The 22,524-nt window shown below is 43.8% G+C and overlaps 1 protein-coding gene across 1 annotated transcript in view; it reads right to left on the bottom strand.

Moving 5' to 3' along the window:
- itgb3b (integrin beta 3b) overlaps positions 1-22,524 on the bottom strand; it is a 72,426-nt gene that overhangs the window by 40,312 nt on the left and 9,590 nt on the right. The window contains exons 3-4 of the mRNA XM_060940320.1: positions 2,640-2,844; positions 475-727 (exon numbers count right to left, since the gene is read on the bottom strand). Coding sequence (XP_060796303.1) covers positions 475-727; positions 2,640-2,844 — 458 coding nt within the window. The remainder of the gene's footprint in view (positions 1-474; positions 728-2,639; positions 2,845-22,524) is intronic.

Raw genomic sequence — 22,524 nt, 5'->3', positions numbered from 1 at the left:
AGGTGCATCAGTGTGTGTGTGTGTGTGTGTGTGTGCCTAACTTGTCGTAGCCCCATAATATGCACAATCCCGCCAGCGGAACGATGTACTAGTCATCAAAAAGACTTTACTACCATAGTACTACACTACTATGACATTACACAGAGTCTTAAGTAATACATTACGACTTGATCATTTTCATTCTGGTAACAGCAAATTTATAACGGGCCGCGTGTCCGCAACGTACAACACACGACGAGAAATGTTTAAACAACCATGTAAAGCTGTTAACATTCTGTTGGCTAATACAGAGCCCAACGCGGGGGGCGGCACAAGTGCGGGCGTGAAAAAAAAAACGGGTGGGGGGGGGGTGCGCTGGCAGGGGGTTTCGCCCGGGGAGTAAATCACTCTAGGATCGCCACTGAAGACAGTCATTATATGTAGCGGTTGTTATATTTGTGATTCCAGGTTCTCCTGGTCTGGTTGTTCACTCACGAGTAGCATGGGTTCTTCACAGCTTCTGGTGGGGAGATGTACATATACGGTGATACAGGTTTGTCCACGAAAGCACCGAAGCCCATACGCAGGTTACTGGTCGTTTTGCTCATCTCCACAGCCAGTCTATTTCCCAGCTTCCTCAGCTGTGTCAGGTCATCATTCATGGAGTAGGACAAGTCCATCAGATAGTACAGATCCACAGGGTAGTCTTTGACCTGCCTCACCTGCAGCGTGAACGTCCGCGAGTCATCTATGGAAAGGAGCAAGCTAATGTGAGAAACAGTCAACTGCTAACTGTGAGTTGGAATGACAAGTATACAGTATACAGTCATATATACATATGGATAAATATAATGATTCTATCCACATTCACTGGATATGAGCAATCGCGCACTCTGATTGGCTACTCTACTACTAGGATATCAGCTCATATACGGTGAGGAGAGAAAAACAAAATGGCGGAGCATGTTGCTGAACCAACTGAGGACGAAATAAAAACGCTACTCGAAAACAAAACCTCAAAAAAAAAAAGCAACAAAATATGGAGTGAAAGTATTTGATGGTAAGAATGTGTCTTTTTTATTTTTCAAGAATTATTATTATTGCATTTTTCACAAATTGCTCCTGTCATTTCGCTGGTTTGTTTACATTCTTCAACTTTAAGCATTAAAATTTGTTGAATTTTTTTAGACGGGTTCAAAAGCTGAAAGAAGTTTGAAAATTACATCATTGAAATGTCCAAGGAAGAATTTAATAACTGCCTAAAGCTGTTCTACACCTCGGCACGACAGCAAGACAGCACTTTCTACAAAAAAACAACACTAAAGTCAATTCGTGCCGCCATCGATAGGTTTTTAAGAAGTCCGCCTCAGTGGAAATGATTCTGTTGGACATTTTGTATAAAGTTTTTATTTATCGAGTTTGCAAAAAATAAAAATAAAAATGCTCTGTTTCTCAAAATCGAGTGAATGTGGATAGAATCAAACAGTTATTCCACTCAATCTCGTCAAACATGGATTATAGACAAGTTGGTGCTACGCGCCTCATCACCTATCAGCTCATGTACGACTCGATTTCGTGGAATAACTGTTATACAGTCAGGTGCAAAAGTTTGTCACAAAAAAAATCATAGTTCTTTCAATATTACATTCAGCAAAAGTGGTCCAAAAATGTATTTTAAAAAAGTCTTGAATCTGATTGGTCAAAAGGTGTTGATTTTCTGTACATTTCTATTCCAGCAACTCTGTCAATAAGGAATACAAACTTTTGCACTCAAATATACAGTAAGCTTGGATGGACGTAAAGGTTTTCAGATGTTTTATCACTAGTTCTGGATTAATTAATGCCTGACTCTGTGCAGGTATTAACCCTCTAAAGCTGACAGAGACAAAACAAAAAAAGGAAACAAACAAACAAACAAACAAACAAACAAAACGCCTGGACAGAGTTCTATATTTTTGCCAATTCTGACCTTATTCTTTCAATCAGTATTAAGTGTTATACATCATATGATTCAGGGGAACCTGCCCTTTCTTTATAGTGCAGTGTAAAGTCACCATCATGTATTACCTTTGCGTGAGCATTCAATATTTCACATTAAAAATAAAAACACCCAGTGAAAGAAGCTTGTGTTTTGTGGAATAACTCCAGAGTCAACTCGAGAATTTTTAAATATGAAAAGTTGTATTTAGGTGTTTTGCAGCTAAATGTGAAGTTTGGTGCAAATACACTTTTTCCTCAGTGAGTTACAGCTCAGTGACGTCTCAATTTTGACACTACGAGGCATTTTTCCTTCTGTTATTCAGTGGAATTGTTGCGTGCTCCTATCAACATGGGAGTCGATGTGCGGAAACTTCACCAGTAAGTTTCTGTTTCCATATCACAGGATTGCATGCATCATAAAAGGCCCTAGTTATAGTAAAAGCACCATTCAAGTTTTATCTGAAAGCAGAAAATCTCACATTTCAGACACGATTTAAAGCTCGTCTCTATCATAAACGGCTCAGAAGTTATTTAATGTTATGTAGAACATGTGCCTGTGTTTGTCAGGGTTAATAATCAATGTGTTCGATTAATCGGCTCACACAAGGCCATGGTGGCTCGGTGGTTAAGTTTTTGGGGATCTGATTAAAAGGTTGTGAGTTCAAATCTCAAAGACTCACCAGGTCTGAGAGTGATGTGCAATTTCTGTGGCTGGATCTGTGTGATGTCAGTGGTGGATCCCGAGGCCTTGTCACTCAGAGGTTTGTTCTCGGTAACAATCATCTGGCTGATGGGATACTCCACTTCATCTGCTCTGCATCCCGCTTCAATCAGGTTCTCCTTTAAATCACAGCGTGATGCTCCTGGCCCATTTAACCCAAAATCCTAATGCGTTCCACAAACACAGAACACACAGGACACAGAGACTGAGCTCGACAGTCATTCATTTCTTTATCTAAGTCATACAAACTTATTATTACATATTCGTAGCCACGCCCACAAAAGACATGCTACTTCCTGGGGCTAGAATACCTGCGTGCTAGTGCAAGAGCCAGAGATCTCTGAAATGACTGGCAACATGATTGACAGGTAAAGTAAAGACAACTCCTTGTGTAAGTGTTTGACTTTCACCATTTACAGAGTCACAGAAACTGGAGTTCGTTTGTTTTGTTTTTTACAATTTTAGCATTAATTAAATAATAAATAAAAATGAATTAAGTAAATATAAATATTAATTTTTTAGACTATATATAAATATACATAAAACAACAGGCCTCCTCCACACGGCAAATGACTGGCAGCTGCAGGCCGACCTGGGAAAGCAGCTGAGGTTTCCCCAACATGTGGCAGCAACAACTCTCCGTCCAGACGTGGTGATAACATCTGAGGCTTCAAAATACCTCATCATTCTGGAACTAACAGTTCCCTGGGAAGAGCGTCTTGAGGAGGCCGATGAGGGGAAAAGAGCCAAGTACCAGGAGCTAGTGGAGGAGTGCAGGGAGAAAGGTTGGAGAACCTTCTACGAGCCTATAGAAGTCGGCTGTAGGGGTTTTGCAGAGCGCTCCCTCTGCAAAGTCCTGAGTTGCTTGGGCATTGTAGGAGCAGCTAAGAAGAGGGCCATTGCATCCGCAAGCGAAGCCGCAGAGAAAGCCACATGGTGGCTTTGGATTAAAAGGGGTGATCTGTGGACTGCTACTGGGACGCAAGTCGGGGCTTGATCAACCCCGGCTGGGTCGCCTGGGTGAGGGTGTATGATGTTGCGAGACCCGAAACACCCGAGGACCCCAGGATACATCACTGAGGATGCGTCCCAGTGCATCCATGAGGTGTTTCTAGCATAGTGAATAATATATATAAAATAAAATAAATATATAATATATAAATTATAATAAATATAATATAAAAATAATATATAAATATAAAATAATAATCCATTAATTAAGGCACAAAATCTTGACCCTGAGTAAGGTAGAAGATGTATTTTGAGCCTTTTAAGCAATAGTTTGGTGTTTGGTGCAAATCTTCTCACACATATTCATTATTCAGTAAAATGTAAACAATGTGTTTATAATGTTAACTCAGAATGGTTTCTGATGATTTTCTGATGAAATTTATGACCTTTAAAGGCTGATTTATAAAAGAAGAGTATGTTCAAAGTTGAAACGCACAAAGCTATTTAACAAGTATTTTTCTGTCGTTATTTCATTTTCAGTCAACACTTTATACTGGCGAGGATAGTGGTGGATCCGGAGCCTGTCCCGGGAACACGGAGACGGGAGACGGGAACACACTCTGGATGGAACGCCAGTCTGTCTCAGGACAACAACGACTGAAGTAGACCTAGTAAGATAATAATAATAATAATAATAATAATAATAATAATAATAATGAGACCGTCAATGATGGTGTAGCTCACTCCGGCCCCGTCTAGTCCAGAAGGAACGATCTAAAGTGGGCCACCTTGTGCAGTAAATGTTGTAAGCTATATACACTATATACAAGCTCTATATAGAAGCGATATCCACTCTAGGAATCCCGACCTATTGGCCAGAAAGAATCCAAAACGGCGAGGAATTGACCAAGAAGAAGTGATTTTTGTTGAACTGCTCATTAAGGCTTAATTAGTCCACAACTTGATTAATAATTGTAATGAAGCAAATCTGGGTCGAAGTTATATGCACCCGAGGTCCCTCTACCTTCATACCAGAAAGAATCAAAATCAGTGAAGAACTGAGGGAGAAGAAGCGATTTGTGTGAAAACAGCTCATTAGGGATTGATAAATTACTCCATATCTTCATCATTAATTATAATTAAGCAAATTTGGGTAGAAACTATATGCACCCCAGGCAGACCTGCCTTCCTGCTGCAAAGAATAAAATCAGTGAAGAATTAAGAGAGAAGAAGCGATTTTTGTGAAATGTAGACAACGCTGGACAGACGACGGACAACACATGATGGCATAAACTCATCACCTGTTGGCCGGATGAGCTAATAAACTATAAATATGATATACATGTTTGTGCCCGGCGGCACGGTGGTGTAGTGGTTAGCGCTGTCGCCTCACAGCAAGAAGGTCCTGGGTTCGAGCCCCGGGGCTGGCGAGGGCCTTTCTGTGCGGAGTTTGCATGTTCTCCCCGTGTCCGCGTGGGTTTCCTCCGGGTGCTCCGGTTTCCCCCACAGTCCAAAGACATGCAGGTTAGGTTAACTGGTGACTCTAAATTGAGCGTAGGTGTGAATGTGAGTGTGAATGGTTGTCTGTGTCTATGTGTCAGCCCTGTGATGACCTGGCGACTTGTCCAGGGTGTACCCCGCCTTTCGCCCGTAGTCAGCTGGGATAGGCTCCAGCTTGCCTGCGACCCTGTAGAAGGATAAAGCGGCTAGAGATAATGAGATGAGATGAGATGAGATGTTTTGACTCAATAATGTAGAAGTCATCAAATAGACATTTGTATGAAAAAAATAGGGTGCCTAAGACTTTTCCACAGTAATATATATATATATATATATATATATATAAAATTCAGTGATTGGTTTTGTTATTATCTTTTGAGAACAAGCTCCGGTGTAAAACTTCAGTGTAAGATCTTACAAGACAAAAAGCAGCTTTGACTGTGTGCGTTTTCTGGTTTGAGTATTTCAGAAACCTCTGACTTCCTTTCACACTCGATACAGCTGACATTGCTGTGTGAAAGCTGACACAGACTGGAGTGAAACCAAAGTGAATAGATAAGTATCTCAGAATGCACAACACACAGAGTTCAGTGCAAACTGTAGCAAAAAATACAAACTTGTAAGAAGAGAAAAAAGAAAGAAGGTGTTTAGTGTGGGGCGGCACGGTGGTGTAGTGGTTAGCGCTGTCGCCTCACAGCAAGAAGGTCCGGGTTCGAGCCCCGTGGCCGGCGAGGGCCTTTCTGTGTGGAGTTTGCATGTTCTCCCCGTGTCCGCGTGGGTTTCCTCCGGGTGCTCCGGTTTCCCCCACAGTCCAAAGACATGCAGGTTAGGTTAACTGGTGACTCTAAATTAACCGTGAGCGTGAATGGTTGTGTGTCTCTGTGTGTCACCCTGTGATGACCTGGAGATTTGTCCAGGGTGTACCCCGCCTCTCACCCACAGTCAGCTGGGATATGATCCAACTCGCCTGCAACCCTGCACAGGATAAGCGGCTACAGATAATGGATGGGTGTTTAGCGTGAAGAAATGTACAATTGGTAAGAAATAGCTGAGTAAAAACGGCTACAAGTATGACACAACGGAGGAAAATTTCACTTTAAGGGAAAGGCGTTTGTGGGCTAAAAGTTCAAATTCATTTCCACAAAGTAGCATTTGAAAGGATCTAATAAACTAATATCCAGTACACGCCCACACAGTTTAAATATTCTGCTTGCAGCTTATTTTTTTCCGTTCATGTTCTATATCCACACCTTTGGGTAATTTAGAGTAACCAACTGAACTAAACTCCACACCTTGGGAAGGAAACTCATACAGGCACAAGGAAAACAAGCAAACTCTACACAGAAAGACCCCAGGCAGATGCAAGGTTCAAACCCAGAACCTTCTTGCTATGAGGCAACAGTGCTAACCACTACACCACTGAGCTTAGAGCTAAGTGTTCAGAAATTGTCCTGTAATTCTGAGGAATTATCGCTGATATAATAAACGGATGGGAAAATATCACTCAGTTTATTTATTGCATCGTGGTTGGTTCCATTTTTCTTGTAATACAAAAATGTTTTCTTTCTGTGTACAATGTTAAACAATTTTAATTTGTTTTCTGTGGCAGCGGGGGTGTGGTCAAGCGGCAGTCTGTGACCGGAGGGCGGAGTCAGGGAAGATAAGTGGCAGAATCTCTGCACCTGATGTCTATTATGTTTGCGTGTCTTCCCCAGTGACCGCGCCCTACATAAGGAGAGAGAGAGTCGAGGAAAGGAGCTCTCTCCCCAACCAGACGACTTGTGTGTGTGTGTGTGTGTGTGTGCGCGCAATATCTTCGCAATATCTCAGCACGTAGTATTGCGGAGGCGCTCTTCCGCATCATCTCCCGAGTCGGAATCCCCAAAGAGATTCTGGCTGATCAAGGCACCTCATTTATGTCATGCACACTGAGCGAACTGTATGGGTTATTGGGAATTAAGCCGATCCGCACCAGCGTTTATCACCCATAAACGGACAGTTTAGTTGAACGGTTCAATCGCACACTCAAGAACATAATTAAAATATTTGCTCGCGAGGATGCACGTAATTGGGATAAATGGCTCAAACCCTTGTTATTTGCATTGTGAGAGGTCCCACAAGCCTCCACGGGGTTCTCCCCGTTCAAATTATTATATGGGCGTAAGCCGCGCGGCATCCTAGATGTACTGCGAGAAAACTGGGAGGAGGGACCTTCCCCGAGCAAAAATGAAATTCAATACGTTATTGACCTGCGCGCAAAACTCCACACACTCACACACCTAACCCAGGAGAATTTGCGGCAGGCCCAAGAATGGCAAACCCGCCTGTACGACAGGGGTACACACCTTAAGGAGTTCGCACCGGGAGATAAAGTACTCATACTGTTGCCCACATCGAGCTCCAAATTGATCGCCAAGTGGCAAGGACCCTTTGAGGTCACACGGCGAGTCAGGGATGTTGACTATGAGGTGAGGCGAATGGACAGGGGTGAGGCGCTACAGATTTACCACCTCAATCTGCTCAAACTCTGGAACGAGGAGGTCCCCGTGGCGTTGGTGTTGGTGGTTCCGGAGAAGGCAGAGCTGGGGCCGGAGGTTCAAAAGGGAACATGGACATCGCGTACCTCTCCGGTCCCCTGTGGAGACCACCTCTCCCTGACCCAACTCGCGGAGGTTGCCCAGTTGCAGACCGAATTTTTGGACGTGTTCTCGCCCTTGCCCGGCCGCACCGACCTCATAGAACACCACATCGAGATGCCCCTGGGGGTGGTAGTGCGCAGCCACCCTTACAGGCTACCCGAACACAAGAAAAAAGTGGTTCAGGAAGAACTCGAGGCCATGCTCGAAATGGGCATCGTTGAGGAGTCCCACAGTGACTGGAGCAGCCCGGTGGTCTTGGTGCCAAAGGCCGATGGGTCGGTCTGGTTCTGTGTAGACTATAGAAAAGTCAACGCCGTGTCTAAATTCAATGTGTACCCAATGCCTCGTATTGATAAGTTGCTGGATCGACTAGGCACGACTCACTTTTACTCGACACTGGATTTGACAAAGGGTTATTGGCAGATCCCCTTGACTCCACTATCCTGAGAAAAAACGGCCTTTTCCACACCGTTTGGCTTACACCAATTTGTTACACTTCCTTTTGGGCTGTTTGGGGCACCCGCTACGTTCCAGCGGCTTATGGACAGGGTCCTCCTTCCCCACGCCACCTACGTGGCCGCATACTTAGATGACATAATAATCTATAGTAATGACTGGCCACAGCATCTGCAACACCTGAGGGCTGTCCTTAGGTCGCTGAGGCGAGCGGGTCTCACGGCCAACCCGAAGAAGTGTGCGATTGGGCGGGTGGAAGTACGGTATCTGGGCTTCCACTTGGGCAATGGGCAGGTGCGTCCCCAAATTAACAAGACAGCAGAGATTGCGGCCTGCCCGAGGCCCAAGACCAAAAAGGGGGTGAGACAGTTCCTGGGCCTGGCTGGCTACTATCGTAGGCTTATACCTAATTATTCAGACGTCACCAGCCCGCTGACTGACCTCACTAAAAAGGGGGCACCAAATCCGGTCCAGTGGACAGAGCAATGCCAGCGGGCTTTCTCTGAGGTGAAGGCTGCACTGTGTGGGGGGCCACTGTTACACTCCCCTGACTTTTCTCTCCCCTTTATGTTACAGACGGATGCGTCGGACAGAGGGCTGGGGGCTGTTTTGTCCCAGGAGGTGGAGGGGGAGGACCGTCCAGTGCTGTATATCAGCAGAAAGCTGTCAGTGCGTGAGGGGCGCTACAGCACCATTGAGAAAGAGTGCCTTGCCATCAAGTGGGCAGTCCTCGCCATCCGCTACTACCTGCTGGGACGCCCTTTCACCCTCTGTTCAGCCCACGCGCCCCTCCAGTGGCTCCACCACATGAAGGATGCCAACGCACGGATCACCCGTTGGTATCTGGCACTCCAGCCCTTTAACTTCAAGGTGATCCACTGGCCGGGGGTGCAGATGGTCGTGGCGGACTTCCTCTCCCGTCGGGGGGGGGGGGGGGGGGGGGGGGGTCGGCTGCAGGCCGGACGGCCGCCCTGCCTGAGTCGGGCAGTGGGGGTATGTGGCAGCGGAGGCGTGGTCAAGCGTCGGTCTGTGACCGGAGGGTGGAGTCAGGGAAGGTAAGTGGCAGAATCACTGCACCTGATGTCTATTAATGTGTGTTTGTGTGTCTTCCCCAGTGATCGCACCCTACATAAGGAGAGAGAGAGTAGAGGAAAGGAGCTCTCTCCCCAACCAGACGACTTGTGTGTGTGTGTGCACACGTGGGTGACTGGGAGAGTGTGGTTGCAAAGCTGAAAACCAAAAATAAAAGTTTTGAGAACTCGGTTCTGGCCTGCCGTCCTTCTGTGCTCCACCCACCCCTACGAAGTGCAACATTTTCATTTTAAAAACCACTTGACTGGAGACAAACCTCTCTGTATCATAATGTGCTTCTACACAAAGTACACGTATGGACACATAGTACCAGTTTATTGGGTGCTACAGTGAAGCAGTGTCTCACACTGAGAAGGTTCTGGGTTCGAACCTCACGGCTGACAGGTGCCTTTCTGTGTGGAGTTTGCATGTTCTTCCCGTGTCTGTGTGGGTTTCTTCCGGGTGCTCCGGTTTCCCCCGCAGTCCAAAGCCATGTGGTTTGGTTAATTGTCTACTCTAAATTGCTCACAGGTGTGTATGAATGGTTGGGTGGGAGCTGCTCTACGTCCTTAACATCCACCCTGGGTAACTCTCCTGATCTAGCTCATGAATCAGCAGTCAACTATGGCTGACCTATGAAAAAAAGAAGAGATGGTTTATTTACTGCATCCCTCCAATATAAATATGGTACATAATCCGGCATTAATAACTTACAGGGTTGTTGGCTCTCTGAAATAACTAAAAAGCTAAACAAGTCAGTGAGCCAAGTTATAAGGGGAAAAAAATCACATTCAGCAATTAACAGGTCGAAGGAGTATAACCCCTGTCATCATCGTCACTGCCGAACCTGATCCAGGCTTGAGGCGAACCGTGTTTTGGTTGACTTGGCCAGAATTGCAGCAGTATGGGGCTGGTTCCTTTCTGCACACTCACACGTTCACACTCGGTGTATCAGACACTCGCTGGCTGTGGTGTGAAAACTGTCCCTGCAGACCTTCATCTAAGTTCCCAAATCTGTCATTGCTTAACTCGTGAATATTTTCTATTGTGAATACGATCATTAAAAAGCTTATAATCTCTGCTTTCCAAAGAAATGTATCTGGTTAAGATCTGTTCAGTGCTTTGGGAGTAACGGCAGGTTGAAGTCGGTACAACAGAGTAAAAACTCTGCTGACGTGATGTCGGGAAACTGCCAGTGCTTATGTAGCTTATGCTGCTTTCTTTGCTAACATACAAACAACTTTTAATTTTGTGCTGGAAAACTAATATTTGGAATCTAAAATGTTTTCGATAATGCAGAAGTCATAAAATAAAAATCTATGACAAAGTTTCAAAAATAGTGTGCCTAAGAGTTTTGCATAGTGCTGTATATATTATATTGAAATGAGTGTTTTACTGGGAATTACACCATTCACCACTCGTATTTTTGATCGGAGCTCCATCCGGGACATGGAGAACCAAAACCGGGACATAAATCTCTATCTGTCACTCGTGAGGAAATCGATTAATTGTTTTGATAAATTTGGGGACTTTTTGTTTGTGAATGTGTCGATATAATAAAAAGAAAATCACACGTTGGCTTGAAGAGATGAAGTTTATCTTCTCGTGTTGAAAAACTCACAGTTTTCAGATGAAATACATCACGGATCTGAGTGATATATTTATACAATATTGTCTGGCTTTTTTTTCATGGTCTATCAGATATATTCCATTCAGCTAGCAAGATCCTGAATGAGTCGAGGACGAGTAGCTGAATGGAATATATCTAATAGACCATGAAACCCCCCCCAGCCAATATTATTATTCATACACATTCCTCTCGGGTGTTCAATGCATCTTTCTCTTTCAAAATTCTCTCAAAATCTTCCATATTTAAGGAAGCAAACGTGGCGGCCATGTTTGTTTACAAATTGTCCCAGTCGCTCGTTAGCATGGAAGTTTTATGTCTCCGATGTGTGACGTCATGTTGTCTTGACAACCATGCAATATCATAATCCATATTCAACGCTCATTCTCCATTGGGTAGAGTGACGTAATACACGTAGGATAAGCGATATGCTAAAAATATTGCATGCTATCAAACCAAATGAATGAAACCCACTAGAAGGGAATAGAACACGTTTTTATTCCATGGAAAAAGTGTCCTGTGTATATATAATAATTCCCGATATTCCACTCCGATGACGTCACTCCCAGTGTTTCCCGCTGATTAGATGTGTGTTCTTAAAATGGTGAACCGGTTCAAAATTAAAACTCTTTTGATTAACTTGTGTATTTTTTGTGTGTGTGGATTTGTCTATATAATATAAAGAACATCACACGGTGGCGCAAAGATATGAAGTTTATCTTCTCGTTTCGAAAATGTTTGCACTCTTATGCTTCACTCACTCATGATACAGTGCCTTGCAAAAGTATTCATTCCCCTTGGTGTTTGTCCTGTTTTGTTGCATTACAAGCTGGAATTAAAATGGATTTTTGGAGGGTTAGCACCAGGCCTGGAATTTCGTCATTTTAGGGGCGGGGCCACTTGGCCTTTTGTGCTGCCAATTTTTTGAGGGCACGAAGGCCAAAAGCCAGGGCACCAAGGCCATAAAATAAAACAATGATTTTAAGTTCACATCTATCTCATCTCATTATCTGTAGCCGCTTTATCCTGTTCTACAGGGTCGCAGGCAAGCTGGAGCCTATCCCAGCTGACTACGGGCGAAAGGTGGGGTACACCCTGGACAAGTCGCCAGGTCATCACAGGGCTGACACATAGACAACCATTCACACTCACATCTACGGTCAATTTAGAGTCACCAGTTAACCTAACCTGCATGTCTTTGGACTGTGGGGGAAACCGGAGCACCCGGAGGAAACCCACGCGGACACGGGGAGAACATGCAAACTCCACACAGAAAGGCCCTCGCCGGCCACGGGGCTCGAACCCGGACCTTCTTGCTGTGAGGCGACAGCGCTAACCACTACACCACCGTGCCGCCCCAGTTCACGTCTATAATGAATTTAATTTAAGGACTAATGACTCTTCTGAGGAAGATTGGAGTCTCAGTTGAAACTATCAAGCAGGTAAAGAAACGTCTCCTACACTATTATGTCTGAAGATAAGAAAATATTGAACACATCTAAACTTATCAATCCATCACTCACTTCAAAAATTGTAAAACTTATTAAACCTATATCCTCCCATAATTTTTGTTCAGTTGACACCGAATGTGCAAGAGCATCTTCAGACTGTACTACTACGCAGATTTTTGATTAATCAAAATTGAGCCTGGAGTCCATCAGAATGTTTGACTGTAAATGGAACATATACTAGCATGCAGGTTACTGATTAACCCATAAGAGCCCAGACCGATTTCTCAATCAAGGAAAATTATTGAGGAAATAAAATGAACTAAATAGACGACAAAGAAAACATTTCTGACCTTTTATTTTTTTAAATAGCACTTTCATGTCTCAAGATCTGAAATATTAAATTGCAAATTTGCAGAACACTGCAACACGATTACACTGTTAACCCCAAAGTTCATTCTATGCAAACAGTTTGAGTAAATTCCACTTTTAAAGATTAGTTTTATTGCATTACTTAAACAGTGTGAGTATATGAAGAGTATATGAGACAGTCATTGGGTTACTCATTTTTGTAATTTAAACAAACTAAAACTATCCTGTTTTACCTCAGGCCACAGTGCTGCCCTGCTGTGATTGGCTCAAAACTCAAGACAAGTCTGTGCTTGTCCGTTGACGGCTACAGAGGAAGTTGCGCCATTTTCTAATTTACACAGAGCAATTTAAGGTCTTCGCACTCTGCATGCTCCTTGGACAATATGCCTGCATTTTTCTGTTTTTAACAATGAGATAAAATCTCTTGCGATGGTGATCTCGTCAAGATGGCAGCAGTTACACTTTGGTTAAACAGCAAAAAGAAACATACAATACCAGTAACAAAACAATGCTAACCGCATAGATTAAAAAAGTGGCTATGAACAGACAACAGCACATATCACGTATCATATTACAGCAGGAACAAGCAGTAGGAACATCCATGACCTTACGCTTAAAGCTCGACAAAGGAAAAACTTGACAGCAAGCTAATTAGCATGTTAGCGGCTACAGTCGGTACTCGGCACGTTAAAAGTGGGTCAACGTTGTAACGACATAACGTTACTGTACAAGCAATGCTTATTTAACGGTAACAAAATTAAGCCCTATATGTTGAAATTCCTCTCTTATTCGTTCGCTAATTTATCACACAGTCTTACCTCAGTCAACTTCTTCCCTCCTTCTGTGAAAATTCAACGTCTCAGACGCGGACACAAGTGGGCGGGGGATGCGTTTGATTAAGTCTCCTGGTTGGCTGGTGATAGATTGGTGTCATTATAGCATGTCGGACCGGTTCATGCTAGGCTCGAGTCCGATCCACCACTGATGAGTTGCCCAATAAGAATCCAGAATGTCATCAAAAGACGTATTTTTTTCTCAATAGACGCAGGTGATGTTAAAGCCTATTGGCAGTCATGAGGCAGACTACAAAACCGCAAAACCGCAGGGCATCAAGGCCACTGTGGCCTTACGGCAGATATTTTTTTCCAAGGGCACAAGGCGAAATTGAGAGGGCACGAGGGCCATGGCCCTCGTGGCCCTCGTGAAATTTCTGCCCTGGTTAGCACCATTTATTTTACACAACATGCCGACCACTTTAAAAGTGCACATTGTTTTTTTTAATTGTGACACAAACAATAATTAAAATGAAAAAACAGAAATCTAAGTATTCACCCCCTTTTGTATGAAACCCCTAAATAAGAGCTGGTCCAACCAATTCACTTCATAAGTCACATAATTAGTTGATTAAGATCCACCTGTGTGCAATCAAAGTGTCACATGATGTCTGTATAAATCAACCTGTTCTGGAAGGACCCTGACTCTGCAACACTACGAAGAAAGCAACATGAAAACCAAGGAGCATCCAAACAGGTCAGAGACAAAGTTGTGGAGAAGTATAGATCAGGGTTGGGTTATAAAAAATATCACAAACTTTGAATATCCCACAGAGCTCCATTAAATCCATTATAGCAAAATGGAAAGAATATGGCACCACTACAAACCTGACAAGAGAAGGCCCCGCCCACCAAAACTCACAGACTGGGCAAGGAGGGCATTAATCAGAGATGCAACAAAGACACCAAAGATAACACTGAAGGAGCTGCAAAGATCCACAGCGGAGATGGGAGTATCTGACCATAGGACCACTTTAAACCATACACTCCACAGAGCGGGGCTTTATGGAAGAGTGGCCAGAAAAAAGTCATTGCTGAAGAAAACAGGTTTGGAGTTTGCCCAACAGCATGTGGCAGACTCCCCAAACACATGGAAGAAGATTCTCTGGTCAAATGAGACTAAAATTGATCTTTGTGACCATCATGGGAAATGCCATATGTGGCACAAACCCAACACCCTGAGAACACCATTCCTACAGTGAAGCATGGTGGTGGCAGCATCATGCTGTGGGGATGTTTTTCATCTGCAGGGAGAAGAAAGCTGGTCAGGACTGAAGGAAAGATGGGTGGCACTAAATACAGGGCAATTCTGGAGGAGAACATGTTTGAGCCAGCCAGAGGTTTGAGACTGGGACGAAGGTTCATGTTCCAGCAGGACAATGACCCTAAACATACCGCTAAAGCTACACTGGAGTGGTTTAAAACACTCTCAGGTCCCTGAACCCCCACAGGGGACTTTTAGGACTGTTAGTAAACACACATCTAAAGCTCTGCGAGTTTTTGTGCTAGAATCATTCAAGTAACATCACTAGAAACCTCGAATCTGCTAGTTTTCAAATATACATATCTTTAAAACAAACTTTATCTTTAGCACTTTGTAAAGAGAATAAAAACAAATCTTATGAATTTCAGTACTTCAGCCAGCAGCAGCCTCTTAACGACACACCCATCAGCTATTCACATGTTAATCGCATGGAACATCAGTGTCGTCATTCGCTCATTGTGTAGCAAGGGGAGGTGAGAACACGTCCCATTTCACCGGTATGGACCCTTTTCACGTGACGTCACGACAAACGCGGCCGCCATTTTGGACGTGTACTACCAGTAGTTTACCACAGCCAACATTGAGGAACAGCAGCAAAGAAAGTGTTTATTTTCAGCAAGACTTCCATCATGCCACTATACTGTTGTGCACCTGGATGTAGTAACCATCAACAAACAAGGCAAGGTTTATCATTTTATCGGATCCCGACGGAGAAGATGGATAGCGGCCATAAACAGATTGGCAGCCCTCGGCATACCAACGTTTGTGTAGTGACCACTTTGTTGGAGGTAAGACGAATAAAATTAGCCAGAAAAGGCATTACATTGCTGTTAACATTCTGTGGCGGTGAGTGTGTAACCAAATAGGCTAAAATAACCCATTATAACCTCTTTGTTCTTCTGTAGTAGCTATTGTTGACTAGCTAATGTCAACAAGTAGCTGGTATGTTACTGTAGCAATGTTTAGTTCAGTCATTTGGATGACTGTTAAAACCTTTCAGTCTCAAGTTTTTCCTTTACTGGATTTACTAGTTTACTGTAATTATGATCCGGCAGCTATTTACACTGGATCCAGTATAAATAGCTGCCGGAGCCAACGTCCGAGGTTCCGGAGCGCGCTCCGGCTTGCTCCCCCTCAAATTAAGCAGCGCGCGCCGGCTTGTTCCCGGAGTGCTCTGGCCGAGGTTGCCCTCAAATTAAGCAGCGCGCGCCGGCTTGCTCCCGGAGTGCTCCGGCCGAGGTTCCGGAGCACACTCCGGCAGAGGTTCCGGAGCACACTCCGGCAGAGGTTGCCCTCAAATTAAGTAGCGTGCTCCGGCTTGCTCTGGAGCAAGCCGGAGCGCACTCCGTAACCTCGGCCGGAGCACTCCTGGAGCAAGCCAAAGCGCGCTCTGGAACCTCGGCCGGAGCACTCCTAGAGCAAGCCAGAGCGCGCTCCGGAACCTCGGACGTTGGCGTGTATGTGTATGGCGATGGGTTTTTAACGACATAGGTATACAGATCATGTGGGCCGAAGTCAGGTAAAGACGAGGGCTTCGTGTACTTCCGTACGTCAGTGAACAATCCTGGTGGAAGCAGGTAAACGTCGTTCTCTAAGCCTGCTAACCTCAATTTTTGCAAATCCCTCTCCCTCTGCTCGCCCTGTAAATGCCCTACGTCGCTGGATAGTGAAGGTGTTTTCTGCATCTCGCTCCTTTTTCTTTTATGTTTTTCGTTTGTCGCCTTCCTCGCATTCAAACTGATTCGAGCCGAAGTCCACTACATGTCCAAAATGGCGGTCGCGTTTACGAAGGTCACGTGACTGAAAAGGGTCTATAAACAAATGCACATGTTCACTTGTTTCCATACCAACTGAGAAACTTTGAGGAATGGCCAATGCAAGGAAGATGTCACCTGCCGAAGCTTCACTGCTGATCCAGGATCAACTCGCTCTGGAGAGTGAGTCAGATGATGCGATGTCAGATGTGTCCAGTGAGGACAGCGATGATGAACGAATGCATTTTGAACTTCGTCTTGAGCCCGCCGAGAATATTTTTGATGAGTAAGTAGGCTAATATCTGTCTCATTAGCAGTTGTTGTCATGCTTTTTCAGTTAGCGTATAGGGAGGACTACATTACATTACATTTAGCAGACGCTTTTATCCAAAGCGACTTACAATTGAGAAAAACAATCAAGCTACAGTAAAACATAGGAACTCATAGAGTAAGAAGAAGGGAGTGCATGTTAGATGGTTAGTGGGTTGTTAGGATAGGAGGTGCTCTTTGAAGAGAAAGAACTAGTTGATCGAAACATGCTGCGTTATTTTCGTCAAGTTTTGAAAACATTTTTCTGTTGCCAAACTATGTTTCACTGATTTACTGATTACTGATTTACAGTAATTAGTTACCTAAATCAACATGCCCTGCATAGTCATAGTTTATCTTCATTGCTAACTTTAGATTTATTATAGTCCGTGCATAAGTCTATGCATAAGATTGTGAAATGTAGGCATATAGGCTACAGGTGAAGTAATGACAAAGAAACGGCATCAGAATACTGTTGTTTTGATCATTAGTATGCATGCCTTTGTTATGGTTGGTGTGAACCAAAACCGAAACTGAAAAGGTGTAAATTATCGAAACTGATAATGCGTGAACGATAGAGAATTGTATATGCAAATTTGTGTCAGGTATGCTATATGCAAACGTGTGTCAGGTGATGCTAGAAAGATATGTAGATTTGTGCCATTATGTCTCTGTCTTGTTATGGTAAATTCTATGTTTTATAAAGATAATGAAAGAGCAACGTCTAAATATTTTCTATTGTTGTATTTTACAGCAATGTGGAGAACATCCCACCGGTGCCAGCTAGGAAGAAAGCACGGTGTCAGGCCAAACAGCATCCACTTTCATGGAAGACAGAAAGTGATGCAGATATCACTCCACCACCACTGCGGTTTCTTCCTGCAAGGGAGCCTGGTGTGCAGCTGAGGGCAGAGGACAACCACACTCCTCTGGACCTCTTCAGGCTGTTCATTTCAGAGGATGCTGTGGAAACCTTCTGCTGCAACACCAACAAGCAAGCTGCCAGGAACATCACAAGAGGAGCAAAGTACAGATGGGTGGATGTTGGAGTTGCTGAATTTTACAGATACCTTGGATTGGTGTTCTATATGGGCATGCTCAAGCTGGGTCACATCACTGACTACTGGAAGAGAAACAACATCTTCTCTGTCCCTGTCCCAGCAGAGGTGATGACAAGGGACAGGTACAAAACAATCTTTTGGAATGTGCACGAGTGACCCAGATGAAGACAGAGGGAATGATGCTAAAAGGGGAACCTCAGCACATGACAAACTGTTCCGTGCCAAACCCCTCATGGATACCATCCAGATTGCCTGTAAGGCATTCTATCATCCCCGCAGGAGCCTTTCTGTGGATGAACACATGGTGCCTTCCAGAGGCCACACTATGAGACAGTACATGAAGGACAAACCAACTAAGTGTGGCTTCAAGTTGTTTGTTCTCGCAGACTCCAGCAATGGGTACACTTTGGACTTTTCTGTATGCAAAGGAAAGAGCAACCTCCCCACAGGTCATGGCCTCTATTATGACTCTGTCATGTTGCTGATTGACAGAGGATATTTGGGGTCTGGATACCATGTGTACATGGACAATTTCTACACAAGCCCAAAGCTTTTCAAGGACTTGTTTGGTGCTTATGGAACATACAGAGAATCCCGTAGGGATTGCCCACACAGTGACGTCAATGCACTCAAAGTGTTCACCCAAAGGAACAATCCGCTGGATAAGAGATGTGAAGTGAAAGGATACACGAGAGGTGTCTGTCTGCTCCACCATCCATGCTGCCTACACTGGGGATGCATTGCAGCAAAGAGTGAAAAGCAGACAGGGTGCCTGGTCAAGACAGTCTGTTCCATGCCCCAAACTCGTGGTAGAGTACAACAAGTTCATGGGTGGTGTGGACTTGTCTGACCAATTGATCCAGTACTACACAGCACAGCACAAAACTGTGAAGTGGTACAAGAAGCTTTTTCTTCACTTCCTGGACATTGCTGCAACAAATGCCTTCATTCTCCACAAAGAACTCATGCAAAACATGCAGAAGAAAAGCCTGAGCAACAGGGATTTCATGGAGGAGCTCACTGCATAGCTGTGTGGTGTGCCACTACCTTTTGAAGCCCCAAAGGCTCCTCTGAAGAAAGGCGGCAAGGCTCACAAGCCAGTTTGTGGGATTGAGCTGAACACAAATGGGAATAGGGCCGGTGCTGGTCGCAGAGCCTGTGTGTACTGCAGGTTGCAGGGAAGGAAAACAAAAACCCTGTGGAAGTGCAAAACTTGTGATGTTTTCCTTTGCCTTCAACCTGACAGGAACTGTTATGATGCTTGGCATCCAGATGAGGACTGCGATGAGGACTGACAGCAGAGAGCCACAATCCAGGGAAGATCATTAGCTATTGAACATTTTATTGAATATCTTACAGTTGAAGAGGGAATATTTATTATAAGATTTAGAAGAAGCCAGAATATTTAATCTGTGACTGTGATAGCTTTGGCTTTTAGGGCTTCTTTTCTTTGCAGTAACTTTCCAAACAGAGAGGTGTGGCGGCAGGGAGGTACAGTGGCTAGGGCCAGGGTCTTTGTCTTTGACAAATGGACTATTGACAGTGATGGGGGGGATTACAGGTGGGTGGCTCAGGTGGATAAGGTGCCATACCATAAATCTGGGGACCCGGGTTCGATTCCAACCTGAAGTTATTTCCCGATCCCTCCCCATCTCTCTCCCACTCATTTCCTGTCTCTACACTGTCCTATCCAATAAAGGTGAAAAAAGCCCAAAAAAATATCTAAAAAGAAAGGAATATGTAGCATTTTGAGGGAAAATGCCATGGCGTGGATATGTAGCAACTTGTACAGGAAGGGACAGAGCAGGCTGTACTTCCTGAGGAGGCTGCGGTCCTTTAACATCTGCAGGAAACTCCTGTGGATGTTCTATCAGTCTGTGGTTGCCAGTGTCCTGTTTTACACCGTGGTGTGCTGGGGGGGGGGCAGCACATCCAAGGAGGACACATCCAGGCTGGACAAACTGATCAGGCGGGCCGGCTCTGTGGTCGGCATGAAGCTGGACTCTCTGGTGATGGTGGCAGAGAATAGGTCTATGGACAAACTATTGAACATCATGGACGATGCCAGTCACCCTCTGCACACCGTCATCAGTAACCAGAGGAGCCTGTTCAGTGACAGAATGCTCCTTCCCAAGTGCAGGACGAACAGACTCAAAAACTCCTTTGTCCCTCACGCCATCAGACTGTACAACTCCTCTCTGGGGGGGAGGAGGGGGAACAGGAGGACAGAGGACGGGAAGGAGCAGTAGCCTAGCCTGATAATAAGCAATACCGGACAATGTGCAATATAATGTGCAATATAAAGTGCAATATCTCTCCTGCCCCCCCCCTTTTTTTGTTTTGTTTTTTTTTGTTTTGTTCCCTTTCTTCCCCTCCCTTCCTCTCTTCCCCATATCATATTCTTTTTATATTTGTATATGTAAATACTTAATTTAATTTATCTAGAAGTTTTTTTCTCTATTTTCTATTCTCTGTTTATCTGTAATGATGCTGCTGGAATCTTAATTTCCCTGAGGGAACCCTCCCAAAGGGATCAATAAAGTTCAATCTAATCTAATCTAATCTAATCTAATCTAATCTAATCTAATCTAATCTAATCTAATCTAATCTAATCTAATCTAATCTAACAAAAAATAATTACTTGGTTCAGTTAAAAGCTGTTAATTAGTTCTGGATTTCATTTTTGAAGTTTATTATCATTAAGGAGTTAGTCAATACATTTTAAAACAGGATACAGTGGTTTTCCTTTTATCACTTCCTGTAATAAAAAGTGATTTTTCTCGAAACAGTGGAATTGGATATATAGTGTTTTGGAACCAAACTCTTCAGATGTTCCATATTTTATTTCATATATATATATATATATATATACACACACAACCCCGATTCCAAAAAAGTTGGGACAAAGTACAAATTGTAAATAAAAACAGAATGCAGTGATGTGGAAGTTTCAAAATTCCATATTTTATTCAGAATAGAACATAGATGACATATCAAATGTTTAAACTGAGAAAATGTATCATTTAAGGAGAACAATTAGGTGATTTTAAATTTCATGACAACAACACATCTCAAAAAAGTTGGGACAAGGCCATGTTTCCCACTGTGAGACATCCCCTTTTCTCTTTACAACAGTCTGTAAATGTCTGGGGACTGAGGAGACAAGTTGCTCAAGTTTAGGGATAGGAATGTTAACCCATTCTTGTCTAATGTAGGATTCTAGTTGCTCAACTGTCTTAGGTCTTTTTTGTCGTATCTTCCGTTTTATGATGCGCCAAATGTTTTCTATGGGTGAAAGATCTGGACTGCAGGCTGGCCAGTTCAGTACCCGGACCCTTCTTCTATGCAGCCATGATGCTGTAATTGATGCAGTATGTGGTTTGGCATTGTCATGTTGGAAAATGCAAGGTCTTCCCTGAAAGAGACGTTGTCTGGATGGGAGCATATGTTGCTCTAGAACCTGGATATACCTTTCAGCATTGATGGTGTCTTTCCAGATGTGTAAGCTGCCCATCCCACATGCACTAATGCAACCCCATACCATCAGAGATGCAGGCTTCTGAACTGAGCGCTGATAACAACTTGGGTCGTCCTTCTCCTTTTTAGTCCGAATGACACGGCGTCCCTGAGTTCCATAAAGAACTTCAAATTTTGATTCGTCTGACCACAGAACAGTTTTCCACTTTGCCACAGTCCATTTTAAATGAGCCTTGGCCCAGAGAAGACGTCTGCGCTTCTGGATCATGTTTAGATACGGCTTCTTCTTTGAACTATAGAGTTTTAGCTGGGAACGGCGGATGGCACGGTGAATTGTGTTCACAGATAATGTTCTCTGGAAATATTCCTGAGCCCATTTTGTGATTTCCAATACAGAAGCATGCCTGTATGTGATGCAGTGCCGTCTAAGGGCCCGAAGATCACGGGCGCCCAGTATGGTTTTCCGGCCTTGACCCTTACGCACAGAGATTCTTCCAGATTCTCTGAATCTTTTGATGATATTATGCACTGTAGATGATGATATGTTCAAACTCTTTGCAATTTTACACTGTCGAACTCCTTTCTGATATTGCTCCACTATTTGTCGGCGCAGAATTAGGGGGATTGGTGATCCTCTTCCCATCTTTACTTCTGAGAGCCGCTGCCACTCCAAGATGCTCTTTTTATACCCAGTCATGTTAATGACCTATTGCCAATTGACCTAATGAGTTGCAATTTGGTCCTCCAGCTGTTCCTTTTTTGTACCTTTAACTTTTCCAGCCTCTTATTGCCCCTGTCCCAACTTTTTTGAGATGTGTTGCTGTCATGAAATTTCAAATGAGCCAATATTTGGCATGAAATTTCAAAATGTTTCACTTTCGACATTTGATATGTTGTCTATGTTCTATTGTGAATACAATATCAGTTTTTGAGATTTGTAAATTATTGCATTCCATTTTTATTTACAATTTGTACTTTGTCCCAACTTTTTTGGAATCGGGGTTGTATATATATCGATATAGATATATTATGCAAAACAAGCAAGTTATTTGATGTTTCTTGAGGCCCAGTAGACAGGCACT

Source organism: Neoarius graeffei, chromosome 14 (genome assembly GCF_027579695.1).
Source record: "Neoarius graeffei isolate fNeoGra1 chromosome 14, fNeoGra1.pri, whole genome shotgun sequence".
Taxonomy (NCBI): domain Eukaryota; kingdom Metazoa; phylum Chordata; class Actinopteri; order Siluriformes; family Ariidae; genus Neoarius; species Neoarius graeffei.
Note: the sequence above shows the minus strand (reverse complement) of the source record. Positions and strands in the feature narration are given on the sequence as shown.